The 14,653-nt window shown below is 38.5% G+C and overlaps 1 protein-coding gene across 2 annotated transcripts in view; it reads right to left on the bottom strand.

The window, feature by feature from the left end:
• Nucleotides 1-1,121: 1,121 nt before the first annotated feature.
• ACSL3 (acyl-CoA synthetase long chain family member 3) overlaps nt 1,122-14,653 on the bottom strand; it is a 90,174-nt gene continuing 76,642 nt past the window's right edge. The window contains exon 15 of one of the 2 annotated variants that reach the window (XM_038001463.2): nt 1,122-1,168. In XM_038001463.2, the coding sequence (XP_037857391.1) occupies nt 1,137-1,168 (32 nt within the window). In that variant the 3' untranslated portion in view covers nt 1,122-1,136. Of the gene's footprint in view, nt 1,169-12,442; nt 14,036-14,653 lie in introns of those variants that run through there. The other variant, XM_038001462.2, reaches the window with a different exon arrangement.

Below are 14,653 nucleotides of genomic sequence, written 5' to 3'. Positions count from 1 at the left end.
AAAGAGTACTATGTCATTGTTAACTAACCGATTTAGGTGATTGTAGTCATATAAGATAATGTCATTGTTTTTAGGAAATATACTCTAAAATATTTAGAAGTAAAGGAGTATTGTGTCTACAACTTACTCTCAAATGGTTCTGAAAAAGATTTGAGAGAATGATAAAGCAAGTATGGTAAAATGTTAACATTTGAAGAATTTGGATGAAGGGCATATTGGAATTCTTATACCATCTTTGCAACTTTCCTGTAAGCATGAAATTATTTCAAAATATAAAATTATTTTAAAGAAGCCAATAAAAAATGTTAGCTCAGGAATTCTGAAGGTGGCACAGAACTGTGACTGGTTATTAGAGTTCAAACTGTATTAAACACCAGTCCAGGGCAACTGACGTCCCTTACAGAAAAGGAACTTACAACGCAGTAATTACAGTTTCGGGGGGAAGTTGCCAGACTAACACCCCTTTTACCATTACAATTTGCTACTTTTCTATTCAAAAACCACAGAAGGAAATTCATTCAAGAAAATGTGGGAAATGCTGAAAGCTGTAAACCGGAAGATGATAGGCTAGTTTTCATTACGTTTGTGTGCACACTTATATGTGCCTTTTCATAAAATTAGGATAGCATCAGCTCATGCTTTATACACTTTAATATGCTCCTTGTTTTGGAATATTATCATAAGCATTGCTCTTGCTATTAAAATTTTTTAAAGGTAGAGAGGGTTGAGTCAGTCATATTCCCCAGTGAATGACACATTTGTGTGTGTTATATTTGTACTTACCTTCATTCCCTTCATTCCATTCTCTTGTTTGTATGTGCTCCTGTAATGCACATAGCTCTGTGCAATGCATGCATCTTACACAGCTCATGCTGTTCTTAATGTTTTACTCAGCATGTTTGTAAGTTCCCTTTAGTCCATGACTTCTAACTGCTACAGATACTCAAATATTTTTAAATAGGTGAATTTTCATGACTGCATAAAACTTCATCATAGGACTGTACCATCATTTTCATCTCTTTCCCTGGTGTTGGCAAATAGATTCTTGCTTCTTTCTTCTTTGTTTCCTGCTCTTCCCAAGTCAGGAGTAAGATGAGTTTGTGTGTATCTCTGCTGTGTGGCCATGCCAAGTCTCCTTAACATCTCTGAGCCTCAATTTTCGGCAACCCTAGGGTTGAACACAGACTTGTAACACTGATATGTGAAAGACCCAAACAGAAGGAGGAGGGATTACTGTGGACAAAGCACTTGGCGACAGCAGTCTATATTCTACAAGGCTCAGTTCCAGGAGCCCAGTTCCTAGAGTAAGCATCTCAGTTCACACTACAATCCGTAAGAGGCAGATCTGCTTTGACATCTTTTGCAAATTTAAAAAAAAAAAAAAAAAAAAAAGTGGGCAGAAAGGAGGGATCCAGGGAGCTTAGCATGTTGACCTTGGACTCATCTCCTGGGGTAGGGTGGAGGGTGCCCTTACACCTCACTAGCAATTTGATAACAGCTGGACCAACCAGGGAGCCACCACTGGAAAGATAACAGTGCAGCCTCTTAAGCCAGGAGAATCCCTGGGAGCAGCACCACCATGACCACCATTTCCCCAGTGCAGAGGTAGACACTGGCATGGGCATGGAGGTGGGAAGGTGTCTGAGCAAACCTGGGCCCAGAGAAGGCTGCCAGAGGTAGCTAAGAACATGCCAGAGGTAGCTAACGGCACGCCGGTATGCTTTTGTTTCCCCAGAACCTCCCCATCAAGGTGAAAGGGACCCAAAGAAAGGCCAGGTAGAAATCCTGTTGGGACTGCAGTGGGTGTTGTGTTCCCATAGATGCCCCACAGCAGAAGGCTCTGGGAGAAGCTGCCAGGTGACAGGCTGCAGGTATCTGAGTTCATCTGAAGGAGCCAGCCTCGAACATCATGAGGGGTTGAGAGAACCAACATCCATTGAAGAAAATGTGGTACATAAACACCATGGAATACTATGCAGCCATAAAAAGGAATGAGATCACGTCCTTTGCAGGGTCATGTATGAAGCTGAAAGTCATCATCCTTAGCTAACTAACACAGGAACAGAAAACCAAACACTACATATTCTCAATCATAAGTGGGAGGTGAACAATGAGAACACAGGGACACAGGGAGGGGAACATCACACACCAGAGCCTGTCAGTGGTGCGAGGAGAGGGAGAGGATCAGAAAAAACAGCTAATGCATTCGGGGCTTCATACCTAGGTGACGGATAGGTGCAGCAAACCACCATAGCATACTTTTACCTGTGTAACAAACCTGCACATCCTGCACATGTATCCCAGAACTTAAAGTAAATTTTTTTTTTTAAAGAACCAACATCCAGGCTATTAGCAATGATGTCCCACACCAGCCGGAAATGACACCACAGGGAGAGGGAACAAGGAAAAGCCAGAGGGTCTACAGTGCGAATCCTGCCCCCTCCCTGTGAAAGTTACTTAAAAGTCCAGGGCCAGGGGCCAGGAGGGAGCAAATAAAGCCTCCAGAATAACCACAAGTGGGCATGAGGCATTGCTGTGAGGCGAGGAACTTGTTCTAAACTGGGCTACGGTGATGATTGTCCAACTCTATAATTTACTAAAAATCATTGAATTATACACTTTTAAAATGGGTGAATTTTATGGTATGTAAATTATACCTCAATAAAGCTATTTTAAAAAAGAAAAAAATCCTTAGATGGAAAATTTAATCCTGAAATGTGGCCTTCATTTTAATATGCAAACCAAACCAGAAATAGCCAGAATGACTGAAGTCTCAAGAACAGGATAATTATGTTGCCTACTCTAAGCCAAAGTTAACAAAACTCCATTCTAAGGATACAGCAGTCTTTATGTTTGCACATATCTAATGTGTCCACTTATACCTGGTGCTATACAAAGCACCTGGCACAAAGCCAGCAACCAAGTGTTGTTTTATTAACTGCTCAGGGCAGATGGTCAGTGCCATGCTTGGAACTGGAGACCAGGTGGGCAGAATACAGTAAAGTGGGGTGGGGTTGAGGGGTTTGGAGTCAACAAGCCAAGACCAACAGGATGGCTCAGGAAGGTCTGGCAGCACTAGTCAAAAGGCTGGAGTCTGGGGCACCAGACCACATCAAACTAGTGTGCAGTGAGCTTCAGACAGACAAGGTTCCAACCAAGCTGTCACTTCCTCTTTTAACTGCTGTAAGCCTCATCCTCATCTGTAAAACAGCATGAATAAGGACACCCGTTTTTGTGTCACTGTCATGCAGATTTATGGAGGTAACATGTATCAAATATTTGGCAAGTTCTGAGTTAACTGTTGTGTCCTGTTGTTCTGGGTTTTTTTGTTTTTTGTGTTTTGTTTTTGGAGAGATGAGGTCTCCCTATATTGCCCAGGCTGGTCTTGAACTCCTGGACTGAAGAGATCCTCCTGCCATAGCATCCCGAAGTACTGAGATGACAGGTGTGAGCCATCATGCCCAGCCTCTATAATGTTCCAGAACTTACAAGCATGAGGATTGCTCATGTCTTGCGAGCATAGCTTCTCAACAGGTTTTTCCAATAGAAGTGATCATCTTTCTGTATCCTTAAAAGCAAAGAAAAAGCAGGAAGGACTTGGAAGGGGGGAAAAAAAGGACATCCCAATTATAAAATTCAAAAAGCAAATTATTGTTACCAGTACTACAATAGAAAAACTGTCCTTTTTTCACATATCTGTAATCATATCTAAGTGTCAGCCTTGACATCACAGACACACAGGTGACTAGTGATCATGGGCGTCTTGCTATGGTGAGTCTGCATTCTTCATCCTCTCTACCTGTGAGAACAGTATTGCCAGGGTTTGGGGTCAGGGGGGCAATAAGAAAATGGTGTTTTCTACTGCATGATTCCCATCACTGTGTATGAGCAAGGCTCTGTGTCCGTGCCACTTTGGGAAGATGGGAAGCTGCAGAGCTGGTGAACATCAGCTGCATGGTGGACAGCCCTGTAGGCTGGTGATTCAAAGAAGAGGAACGGGCGGCAGACGGTCACAGACAGCAACATCCATCACCCACGCAGCCCTGCTGCTTCCTGTAAATGCCGCAGAAGAGAGAAGATGAGATATACAAACACAAAGCTGCCTTTGGATTTTACATCAAATTCCTGCCCTTTTTTATTTTACTCATTATTAGCATATTCCCGGGAGGCAGAACAAAACCATTTCTCAAATGACTCAAAGGGCAAAAATATATTATTGCTTATTAGCAGGGAGGGAAGGGAGGAAGGAAGGAGGTGGAATAAAAAGGAGACACATGACAAAAAAAAAAACCCTAACACAGGGCTGGGCGCGGTGGCTCACGCCTGTAATCCAAGCACTCTAGGAGGTGGAGGCGGGAAGATCACTTGAGGCCAGGAGTTTGCAACCAGCCTGGTCAAGATAGTGAGACCATTTCTCTACAAATAATTAAATTAATTAATTAGTTAATTAATATATAAGCCAGATGTGGCGGTGCACTCCTGTAGTCCCAGCTACTTGGGAGGTTGAGGCAGGAGGATTGCTTGAGCCATGATCACGCCACTGCACTCCAGCCTGGGTGACAAAGCAAAACCCCATTTCAAAAAGAAAAAAAGGGAAAAAAGAAAACTAACGCAGGGTCTACAAAGGTTCAGAGGGACGGGACCTGCCTGGGTCACACTGTGTACCACGTTTCCCCTTCTTTCCTGCATTTTAGCTACATTGATGATTAAAGGCTAATTGATGAAAAGGCTAAAGTGGCCTAAAACTGGATTACTGGATTAGAGTGATGATTTCCCAATTCTATGGTTTACTAAAAATCATTGAATTATACACTTAAAATGAGTGAATTTTATGGTATGTAAATTGTACCTAAATAAAGCTATTTTTAAACGGAAAAAAAAAATCCTTAGATGGAAAACTTAACCATGAAATGTGGCCTTCCTTTTAATATGCAAACCAAACTAGAAATAGTCAGAATGTCTGAAGTCTCAAGAACAGGATAATGATGTTGCCATCCCAGGGACAGGACCTGCCTGTGTCATGATACACCATCTTTAGCTAAAATGCAGGTGCATTGATTAAAGGCTAATTAATGGAAACGATAGTATACGGAACATTCACTCAGAATCTCTTAGCAGCAAGTCACATGACACTAGACTTGGAGGACACAAAGAATCACTAAAACACCCATTCTTCAAGGAATTTAAATTTATCTGAGAAGTCAGGAGATATATAGGTACACATACACACACACACACACTCAAAACCAAATAACAATTGGATAGTTTACAAAACTGCTAAGGTTTGATCTACCTAGCCATTCCTCTGTTAGAAAGCTGTCCTGGAGATGAGCTTCCCATTAAGCACAACAATGTGAGTAAAGGCTTTGTGTTGTCACACTGATTCTAATGGTAAAAGCTGGAATAACCTAAGTGCCTAACAATGAGAGAATGGTTTACATTATGGTATGTCCATTCTGTGGAATATTGCCTCGCCATTAACAAGGTTAGTTATGAATCAGGTCCATTACATGCGTATCGACATAGGAAGATGCCCAATGTATGCTCACAATAAAAAAGGCAAGTTATAGAATCTAGACCAAGATCTAACTGCAGTCTGTATTAGTGTGCTAGGGCTGCCACAACAAAATCACAGACGGGGTGGCTTAAGCAACAAAAATTTATTTTCTCACAATTCTGTTGGCTAGAAGGGCAAGATCAAGGTGCCAGCAGGGCTGGTATCTTTTGAGACCTCTCTTTTTGGCTTGGCATCCCACACTCTTCACTCCGTGGAGATCAGTGTCCTAATCTCCTTGTGCAAGGACTCTAGTCATATTGGATTAGAGGCCACACTAATGACCTCATGCTAACTTAATCACCTTATTCAAGGCCCTGTCTCCAAATTTACTCACATTCTGAGGTACTAGAGATCAGGACTTCAACATATACATTTGGGGGGAGAGACAAAATTTAATTCATTATATATTTTCTAAAAACCCTGTGTGTATAGGGAGGATTTCCATTTTTAGTCTGTAATTACTAGATTACATTTTTAGTCTATTATTACTAGATTTCTAGTAATTACTAAATTACTAGAAATTTTATAATGAGTATAAATTCATGTTATGCTAAATAAGCAAATCTTTCTAAAACTAATACGGTATCTTTACACCTGTTTGCCTAACATTCCAAATAAGATAAAAAAAAAAAAAAAATCACAATAGCAGGGAGCCTCAAGCCTGGTCTGTAAGGGACATCTGGTACAATCATCCACAGGTCTCAGCACTGGCCCTGACGAGGGATCACAGGTCAACACTGACACCAGACCCAGAGCCAGAATCCACCAATAAAACAACCAAAAGGCAAAGAAGCACTAGGCAACTTTCAGGGAAAAGATAGAAGAAAAGCATCTTTCTGAATTTCCCTTTTCTCATAGGAGCTGTTTTTAAAAATTAGCAAATTATCTCCTCTTTTTCAAATGGATGTTCTACAGAAAAATATAACATACGATATTGTATTAGTCCATTTTCACACTGCTGATAAAGACATACTCGAGACTGGGTAATTTATAAAGAAAAAGAAGTTTCATGGACTCTTAGTTCCACATGACTGAGGAGGCCTCACAATCATGGTGGAAGGCAAAAGGCATGTCTTATATGGTGGCAGGCAAGAGAGAATGAGAGCCAAGTGAGAGGGGAAACCCCTTATAAAACCATCAGCTCTCGTGAGACTTATTCACTATCACTATAACAGTATGGGGGAAACCACTCCCAAGATTCAATGATCTCCCACCAGGTCCCTCCCACAACATGTGGGAATTGTAGGACACACAATTCAAGACAAGATTTGGGCGGGGACAAAACCAAACCACATCAGATATTGATACTAATAAAGTTTTACATTTAACAGGAGGAGGCGAAAGGGCATAGCAAATCTATTGGACACACAAGAAGAAAATCTTCTTGAAAAGAGCTATTTAGGGGCCAAGGTCCTACGTAATTCAGTTGTAGAAGTTATAAAAATAAAATATAGGAGTTATAAAATTCAGTTATAAAATTGAGTCATGAAGCAGTAAATAAGAGAAAAAAGTCAGATTAAGAACATGAAAATAAAGATATGAAGAACATGGGCAGAATTACAAGAAAAAAAATGGACATACAGAAGACAGGCACAGATACCCATGTATCATGTTATAAAGATGGAACAAACAGAACAAGATTGACAAACAAGGGTATAGTTGAAGAGAGCTTTCAAAAAATATATAAATATGAATGGGATTAGAAAATAAAAGGGTTTCTAGTTTCTTCTTTACTAGAACACTTAAGATAGTTTCAAATATTTTTTCTTAACAATTGATAATTTTGCTAAGATAAAAAAATTTTAAAGCTTATGGTCCATATTTTAAGCGAGGCTTCTTTACACAAGTGTGACTTTTTATTGTAGGAGTAAGTAAAGCCAATGTAAAGAATTGTGAAAGTATGAAGAGGAAAATGTCAATTACAATTTTTGGCCAATGTTGGCACATTTCCTTCTAGACTTTTCTCTATGAAATATACACACAACACACACACACACACACACACATTATGACATAAAGTGCCTACTAAATTTTGATTCCTACTTTCTTCCCCCTATATAATTCATAGTATGAAATTCTCCTCACAATATAAAAAGCTATATAAACATTTTTTGTGCCTCTATCATCAAGTGGATGGTGTATAATATTTAACTGGTATCTTACTTTAGTGTACTTAAATTGTTTCCAATTGATGGATTGCTATAAACAACTTCACAATGAAGGTCTTCCTGGAAGAAATCTCAACCCACATCTCTTGAGTATTTTCTAAGGATAGATTCCTAGATGTGGAATTAGTGGGCAAACCACAGGAACTTTTTTCAACTTCCGGTGCATCTCACTTTCCTACATGAGGTGAGCCGCTGATCTGCTGAACAGGGTTAAAAACAGATTTGGGTGGCTATTTTTGACCATGTCTACCAAATGGCCAACTTTTCTTACACTTGTGGAAGCGTTTAAAGGAATTCTAAGGCCGGGCGCGGTGGCTCATGCCTGTAATCCCACCACTTTGGGAGGCCAAGGCAGGTGGATCACCTGCGGTCAGGAGTTCGAGACCAGCTTAGCTAACATGGTGAAACCCCGTCTCTCCTAAAAATATAACATTAGCTGGGCGTAGTGGTGGGCACCTGTAATCCCAGCTGAGGCAGGAGAATCACTTGAACCCGGGGGGTGGACGTTGTAGTGAGCTGAGATCACATCACTGCACTCCAGCCCGGGCCAGAGTGAGACACCGTCTCAGAAAAAAAAAAAAAAAAATCAGAGTTCTTGCCCCAATGCTCTCAAGACATCCAAAACATTCAAACCAAGAGAGGACTGGAGTGAGGATGGCGTTAGCGCTAAGGCTGAGCAGAGAGGTATTACACAAGGCAGGCAGAGCATCTAGCAGAATAAGGGACTGTGCCCTGGCCACTCATGGAGGTCGTCGAACGGGGCACGTGACCCACAGCGGGGTTGGGAGCTTCGAGGGCAGCACACTGCTGAAGTGTTACAGCTGGATATTTTATATGTGAGCACCTTCCCACACAACACCGTTCCTTTCCTACCGGGCCTGAAGCCCCATCCTTCCAGGCCCCCATTCAAAGCATTCGGACTTTCAAGTCTTCAATATCTTCCTCTGACCAGATTCCAGACGAGGACCTTCTGAGTGGTAACAGGGCCCAGAATATGGTCATGAGGTTGACAAAGTGGCAGGGCTAGGCAGGGTGTTGGAGCTATAGGATTTTATACATAGACATTTGAAAGTTGGGCATCAAATTATTCGGACAATGTAGTTATAGGTTTTTCATTTCTATTTTGAGGAAAACTGTGGAATTTTGCCTTTATCACAGAACAAATCTTGCAAAGCTATGTTCTTGTGACAGCTATGATCTTTTTTCTTGGGAGTCAGGGGTGGGGAAGGCATACACGCAGCCCTCCTAATGAACCCCTATTCCTTGCCGCTCTCTTATACCTTTTGTATTCTTAATATGATCGTGGTCATGAAGAAAAATCAAAGAGAATGATTTACTTCTACATGTTTCATGATAAAGTACAAACCCTTTACAAATAAATATTGATATAAGCCACATAAACAAACATTCTGGAGTCCTCAATAATTTATTTCAGAACATAAAGAGGTCCTGAAACCAGAAAGTTTGAGAACTACTGCCTTAACCAACATGTGAAAAATCATACAGGCGAGAAATCCTATGAACATATAGTATCTAAAATCTCTAAAGACTGCTCCTCCCTTATTCAACATGTGAGAGTTCACACAAGTTAAAAACCAATAACCTACGAATATAGAGGGGAAATCTTTAGCACAAAGCGTCATTTAGTAACCAGTAAAGAATTAATACTAGAGAAACTCCACAAATGTGGCCAATGTGGAGAATTTTCCCCTTGTAGCTTGTAGCTTGATTAAACACGAAAGAACTCACACTGAGAAGAACCCTACAAGGGCAGACAGTGTGGGAAAACCCACAGCCATAGCTCTTCGCTCTCTCAACATGAGAAGGTACATTCCAGAGAGAAAAACTGTAAGTGCACTAACATGGGAAAACTTTCAGCATCAAAACATCCATATGGGAGACAAACCTTGTTTCTACAAAAGTAATCCATGCGAAAAGTCACTTTTTTATAGAATAACAAAAAACCCACACAGAACAACCTTTCTTCACAAACAAACGAGAATGAATCTAAGAAAAAAATCACCAAATGCAGGAAGTTGCTTTTGAATAAATCCCACCAAAGGCAACATAATTCAAAAGCACTAAATAAAGACACTAATGGGGAAGGGTTTGCTGAAAAGCATTTTGAAAGATCCAAACCAGAAATAGGCATGTAACATTAGAGGATACGTATGCACTGTTATAATTTTGTTGACATTTTAATTCACTCAAAATCAGTTACTGAACACCTCCTCTGGGGGCCATGCATGCACCACCACGTTAAGGCATCTGGTAACAGAGGCAATTCTGAGACGGACAGGCCCTTGCGGACTATATGCTTGCGTGTGGACCAACTAATTAGGAAGAAAACAGAGGCAGATTTTATCAGATTGAAGATAATGTTATTAAATAAATCTGGCTATATATCAGCATATAACCTGTTTTATGTTATGCCATAAAAACCATTCCATGACACTATAGACCAGCCTCATTCTAAAATCATTTGCATATTTGGTGTGGTAGAAATATTAAGTTACCAATGTTTAAAAAAATAACCTGAGCAAAGTTAATGAAGAGAAATTAGGCACAACTGTCTAAGTTATTGCAAAACACACAGAGAGAAGATGCCAAATGTTTATGTAAAGATACCTTTAACTCGTTTTGTTACAGGATGACACAGAGACGAAAGTATGCTATGATAAAGTTACATACACCCACAAATACTGACTGGCAGTCAAAGATGGGACAGGTGAAGGAGATTCGTTTCCAAAATACAGCATGATACAACTCTTCCACCCACAATCATTGGATTAAATGTTGGCACAAAGTTTAGATATTTCTGCCACATTGTAGGTTCTACCCCATAAATTTTGATGCCAAATTTTAATTTACCATCTCCATTCAAGATTTTATGCTGTATGAATATTTTGGAATTTAAAATTCTGACAGTATATCTTCTGGGCAGCCAAAACCAAAAAGGAGGAATGGAAAGGAGGAATTCAGAAAGGGTTAGGGAAAACTTAGAACATACAAAGGCTAGGAAACAAAGTAGATTATTAATAGAACTTCTAGAATAAAAAGTTTTCCTTTGGTTAGGTTGTTAGGCCAGGATGGGAAATTCCCCAAACTCCTTCTTCAACAAGTATTTCAGGAATGTCAATTAAAGTTTCACTTTTATGGGAAGAGTTTTTCCTAAAAAACAAAACCAAAAAAAAAAAAAAAAAAAACCAATCTATTAACAGCTTTAATATCAGAAACTTCCATTTTTATATATCTTTATTCTTCAAACTTCATGTCAAATTACAAATAAATAGCCCATACCATGTAGCTCTTTATGATTTACATGTCTTCAGGCAGAAAACAGCAACAACCAAGAATACATCAGAAATGAACTCACAGTAAATAACCAATTTTAAGTAGAGAAAGGATATATGACATTTCAGTGTGGTCCAATATGTACACTGTTTAAAAGTGGATCCCCCTGTAAAACATCACAGATGTACATAATTCTTATCGAAAAAAAGGAGCCCACACATCAGAGATTTCTTAAAAATTTTTCCAAGTTGTATCACAGGGACTAGTTAAAAACGGTAAAATCTTGAGTATTTTAGCAGCAAACAAATAAGTTATTACAGGTTAATCTATTTTTAAACGTTGCTGAAAAAGTTGCAAGCTTTAGAGAACATTACAAATATCAAATCCACTACTGAAAAGCAAAGTAGCATTTAGAAAGTAGATACTACTTCAAGGTTTGTTCTGTGTCAGCAAAAACTTTTTAATGAAGTTTCTGCTAAGAAAGATGTCAGTGGAGGAGGGGTGGGAGAAAAATGGAGGTGGCCACCAGCATTTGCTATAAGCTGCTAAACTTACTGGAACATGAAATGTTTACGAATTCTTCATACAGCTTAGCTTATTCCCAGTAAACAATAGTTCTTAAGAGCCATTCTTTTAGATCTATATCCTGTTGTCAAATATTTGTATTGGATTTAGCAATTTGAAATTCCTTAAAGTTTTCCTCCCCAAGTATCTCCTGGTTAAACCAGTGTTTCTTATATGAGTCACAATTGGGTGGTTTTTTCATTGAACAATTTTTTCCTCTTGAAAGAGTAATTTTAGAGGATATTATAAGTCACTAAAGATAGTTTTGCTTACAGAGAAATTTGTTGAAAAGGGGACTCTACTTAATTTCATGTTCTACTGTGGCATCTGACACCTGCCAACTGACATTTTAGGACTGAAAGGAATTATAAACTTCATATGGGAAAACAAACCAAACTAGATAAAGTTTAAGCCTGCCTCATCAGATGGTTCAATCCGTGATCAGCTACTCAAGTCACAATTATCAGTATCTCTCCTTTGAAGCATTAACACTTTTTTCCTAGATACAATCTCCTTTTTCAATCATCTGAAAGCAAACAATTATTCTAAAGACAAGGCATCGGAAACAAATTCTCTCCACCCACCAAGATTTAATTTTTAGAACACAACATCCTCATATAGAAGTCCCATTTAATATTTTTACTTCTTCTTGGCAGTTATCCCAAACATTAATATTTAATTATGAAAAGAGAAAAGCATTCAAAACATAATACAAATATACAAGAATACAAGAAAAGTTTAAAACAAAACAAACACTGTATTGTAATGTCTCCACATACGATACTCGTGATGTGACCACACACTACATAGTCCTGGCTGCTCCAAACACTCCCCTTACTCTACACGACCTAGGTTCATCTTTTTTTTTTTTTTTTCCTTTTTATTGCCTTTTGATGCCTACAGTAACTGAGAATCAAGGAAATAACTAGTCTGACATGAAAAATGTGGTGCCTATGATTTAACTCCTGATTTGAGCATATCTTAATTGGTGTACTATCGCTTTTGATAATCCAGAAATAACAACAGACAAGCAGTAACATATGAAGAGACTTACTATGTATCACACAAGCAATGTTTCTGACTCACAAACAATTTCAACACTGACATCAAAACCTATAAATTAAATCTTAACTCACATGGTTATAAAGTTAAATTTTCATGTATCTTAGTGAGAATGCTATTATCAAATGCATTCTAAATTATTTCATTTTCTAGTGTAGAAAGGTTATGGTAGAAAGGATAAGGTGCTTTTTAAATAAGCTACCACTGACTCTCTCACACACATCCATACACGCATCAGTGCAAACTATGAAAAATACTAATTTTCAAATGAGATATATGATTATCTAGACTAAAAGGAGACTTTGGGATAGAATAATTTTCCATGACTAATTTGTTTATAAATATAGATAACTCAATGTACATATAGGCAATGAAATATTCAAAGAATAACTTTATATACTCTTGTTTTTTAAATTCTATCCTCTCTTTCAGAATTGCTTCCACTTAAGTTTGGACATTTTCTAGTTTCAACAGCTGAATAGAAGACTTCATTGAACATTCTGATAGTAAGCTACTAGAGACTAATGTGCTGTGTTATCTCTCTTACTATTAAACTATAACCCTCTCTTGCTATTTTGTTTCATGCATCACCAAACTTCATTTTTTCTAATAAAAAATAAATATATAAAGAAGACACTGACAGGCATATATTCACAAGATCTCAATTTCTTAAAACATAAGTACGGGTATATTTATTTCTCTCAAATGCATACAAGACAATAATTACACAGCAACAAATCTTTTGTTCAACAATGATTTGATTCACAAGCATTTGAAATTTACATAATTTCATATCAATACCCTTGTATTTTTAAATACAGTAAGTAAAAAAGCCCCCAAATAACCAATTCTTATATTTCCTATTTACCCCTCTATACATCCAAACTTTAAAAAGTTACAAACTGAACATTATACAGAACATATAAATCATGTTTAAAAACTTGAGGTTTTAAAATCACTGCTTCCCCAATATGATTCAGAAAAATTCTCATACTGACAAGTACAGTCATAGGTGGTAAAGGAAGTTGGTGGCGGGGAAAACGAAAGAAGAGACAGACACAAGTTTTCTGTCTTAATGTTTTACTAATCCTGTCAGTTAAAAATGGTGACGTCATGAGAAGTAATGTTTAATATGAGGAATGGAGTTTGCCTCGCAGCTTGAGACATGCATTTCAAGTATTTTCCTATTTGATCTGAGCTCACTGTAGCAAACTGATGCCAGAAGAGAGTAATTATTTTCTTCCATACATTCGCTCGATGTCTGCCTGGTAATGTGTTTTAAGCTCTTTGCGTTTCAGCTTGAAGGCATCTGTCACCAGACCAGTTTCAGGGGTCCACGGTTCAGGGCTCAAACGAATTTTTACTGGAATTTCAAACTTTTCCAGACTTGCTAAGATGATTTAAAAAAAAAGAAAATGTATTTAAGTTCTTAGCAAATGGTGTAACTTCCCCACTTTTTGAGTACCCATCAAAATGCACAACCAACAAGTGAACCATGCATGTCACTTCTAAAGAATCCATTCCTCAAAATACTAACGTAAATAAAACAAGAAACTACTTAACAAGTCCCCACTAAGAGAAAAATGAGCTAAATAAAATATGATATAGGGACAAAACAGAATATAATTCTATCACTGAAAATGATGGCTCATGCCTGTAATCCCAGTAACTGTGAAGGCTCAGGCAGGAAGATCGCTTGAGCCAGGAATTTGAGGCCAGCCTGGGTAACATAGCGAGACCCTGTCTTGTCTCTAAAATAAATAACTTTAAAAAAAAAATTTTAATAGAAATAAAAAATAGGAGCTGGGTATAGTGGCATACACTTATAATACCAGTTACTCAGGAGGCTGAGGTGGGAGGATGACTTGAGCCCAGGAGATCTGAAGATGCAGTGAGCTATGATTGTGCTACTGCACTCCAGCCTGGGCAACAGGATATCTAATAGGATATCCAATAGGGTATCCAATAGGGTATCCAATACAGTCATGCATCTCTTAATGACAGGGAT

Source organism: Chlorocebus sabaeus, chromosome 10 (genome assembly GCF_047675955.1).
Source record: "Chlorocebus sabaeus isolate Y175 chromosome 10, mChlSab1.0.hap1, whole genome shotgun sequence".
NCBI lineage: Eukaryota > Metazoa > Chordata > Mammalia > Primates > Cercopithecidae > Chlorocebus > Chlorocebus sabaeus.
This window is presented reverse-complemented; position numbering and strand designations above follow the sequence as displayed.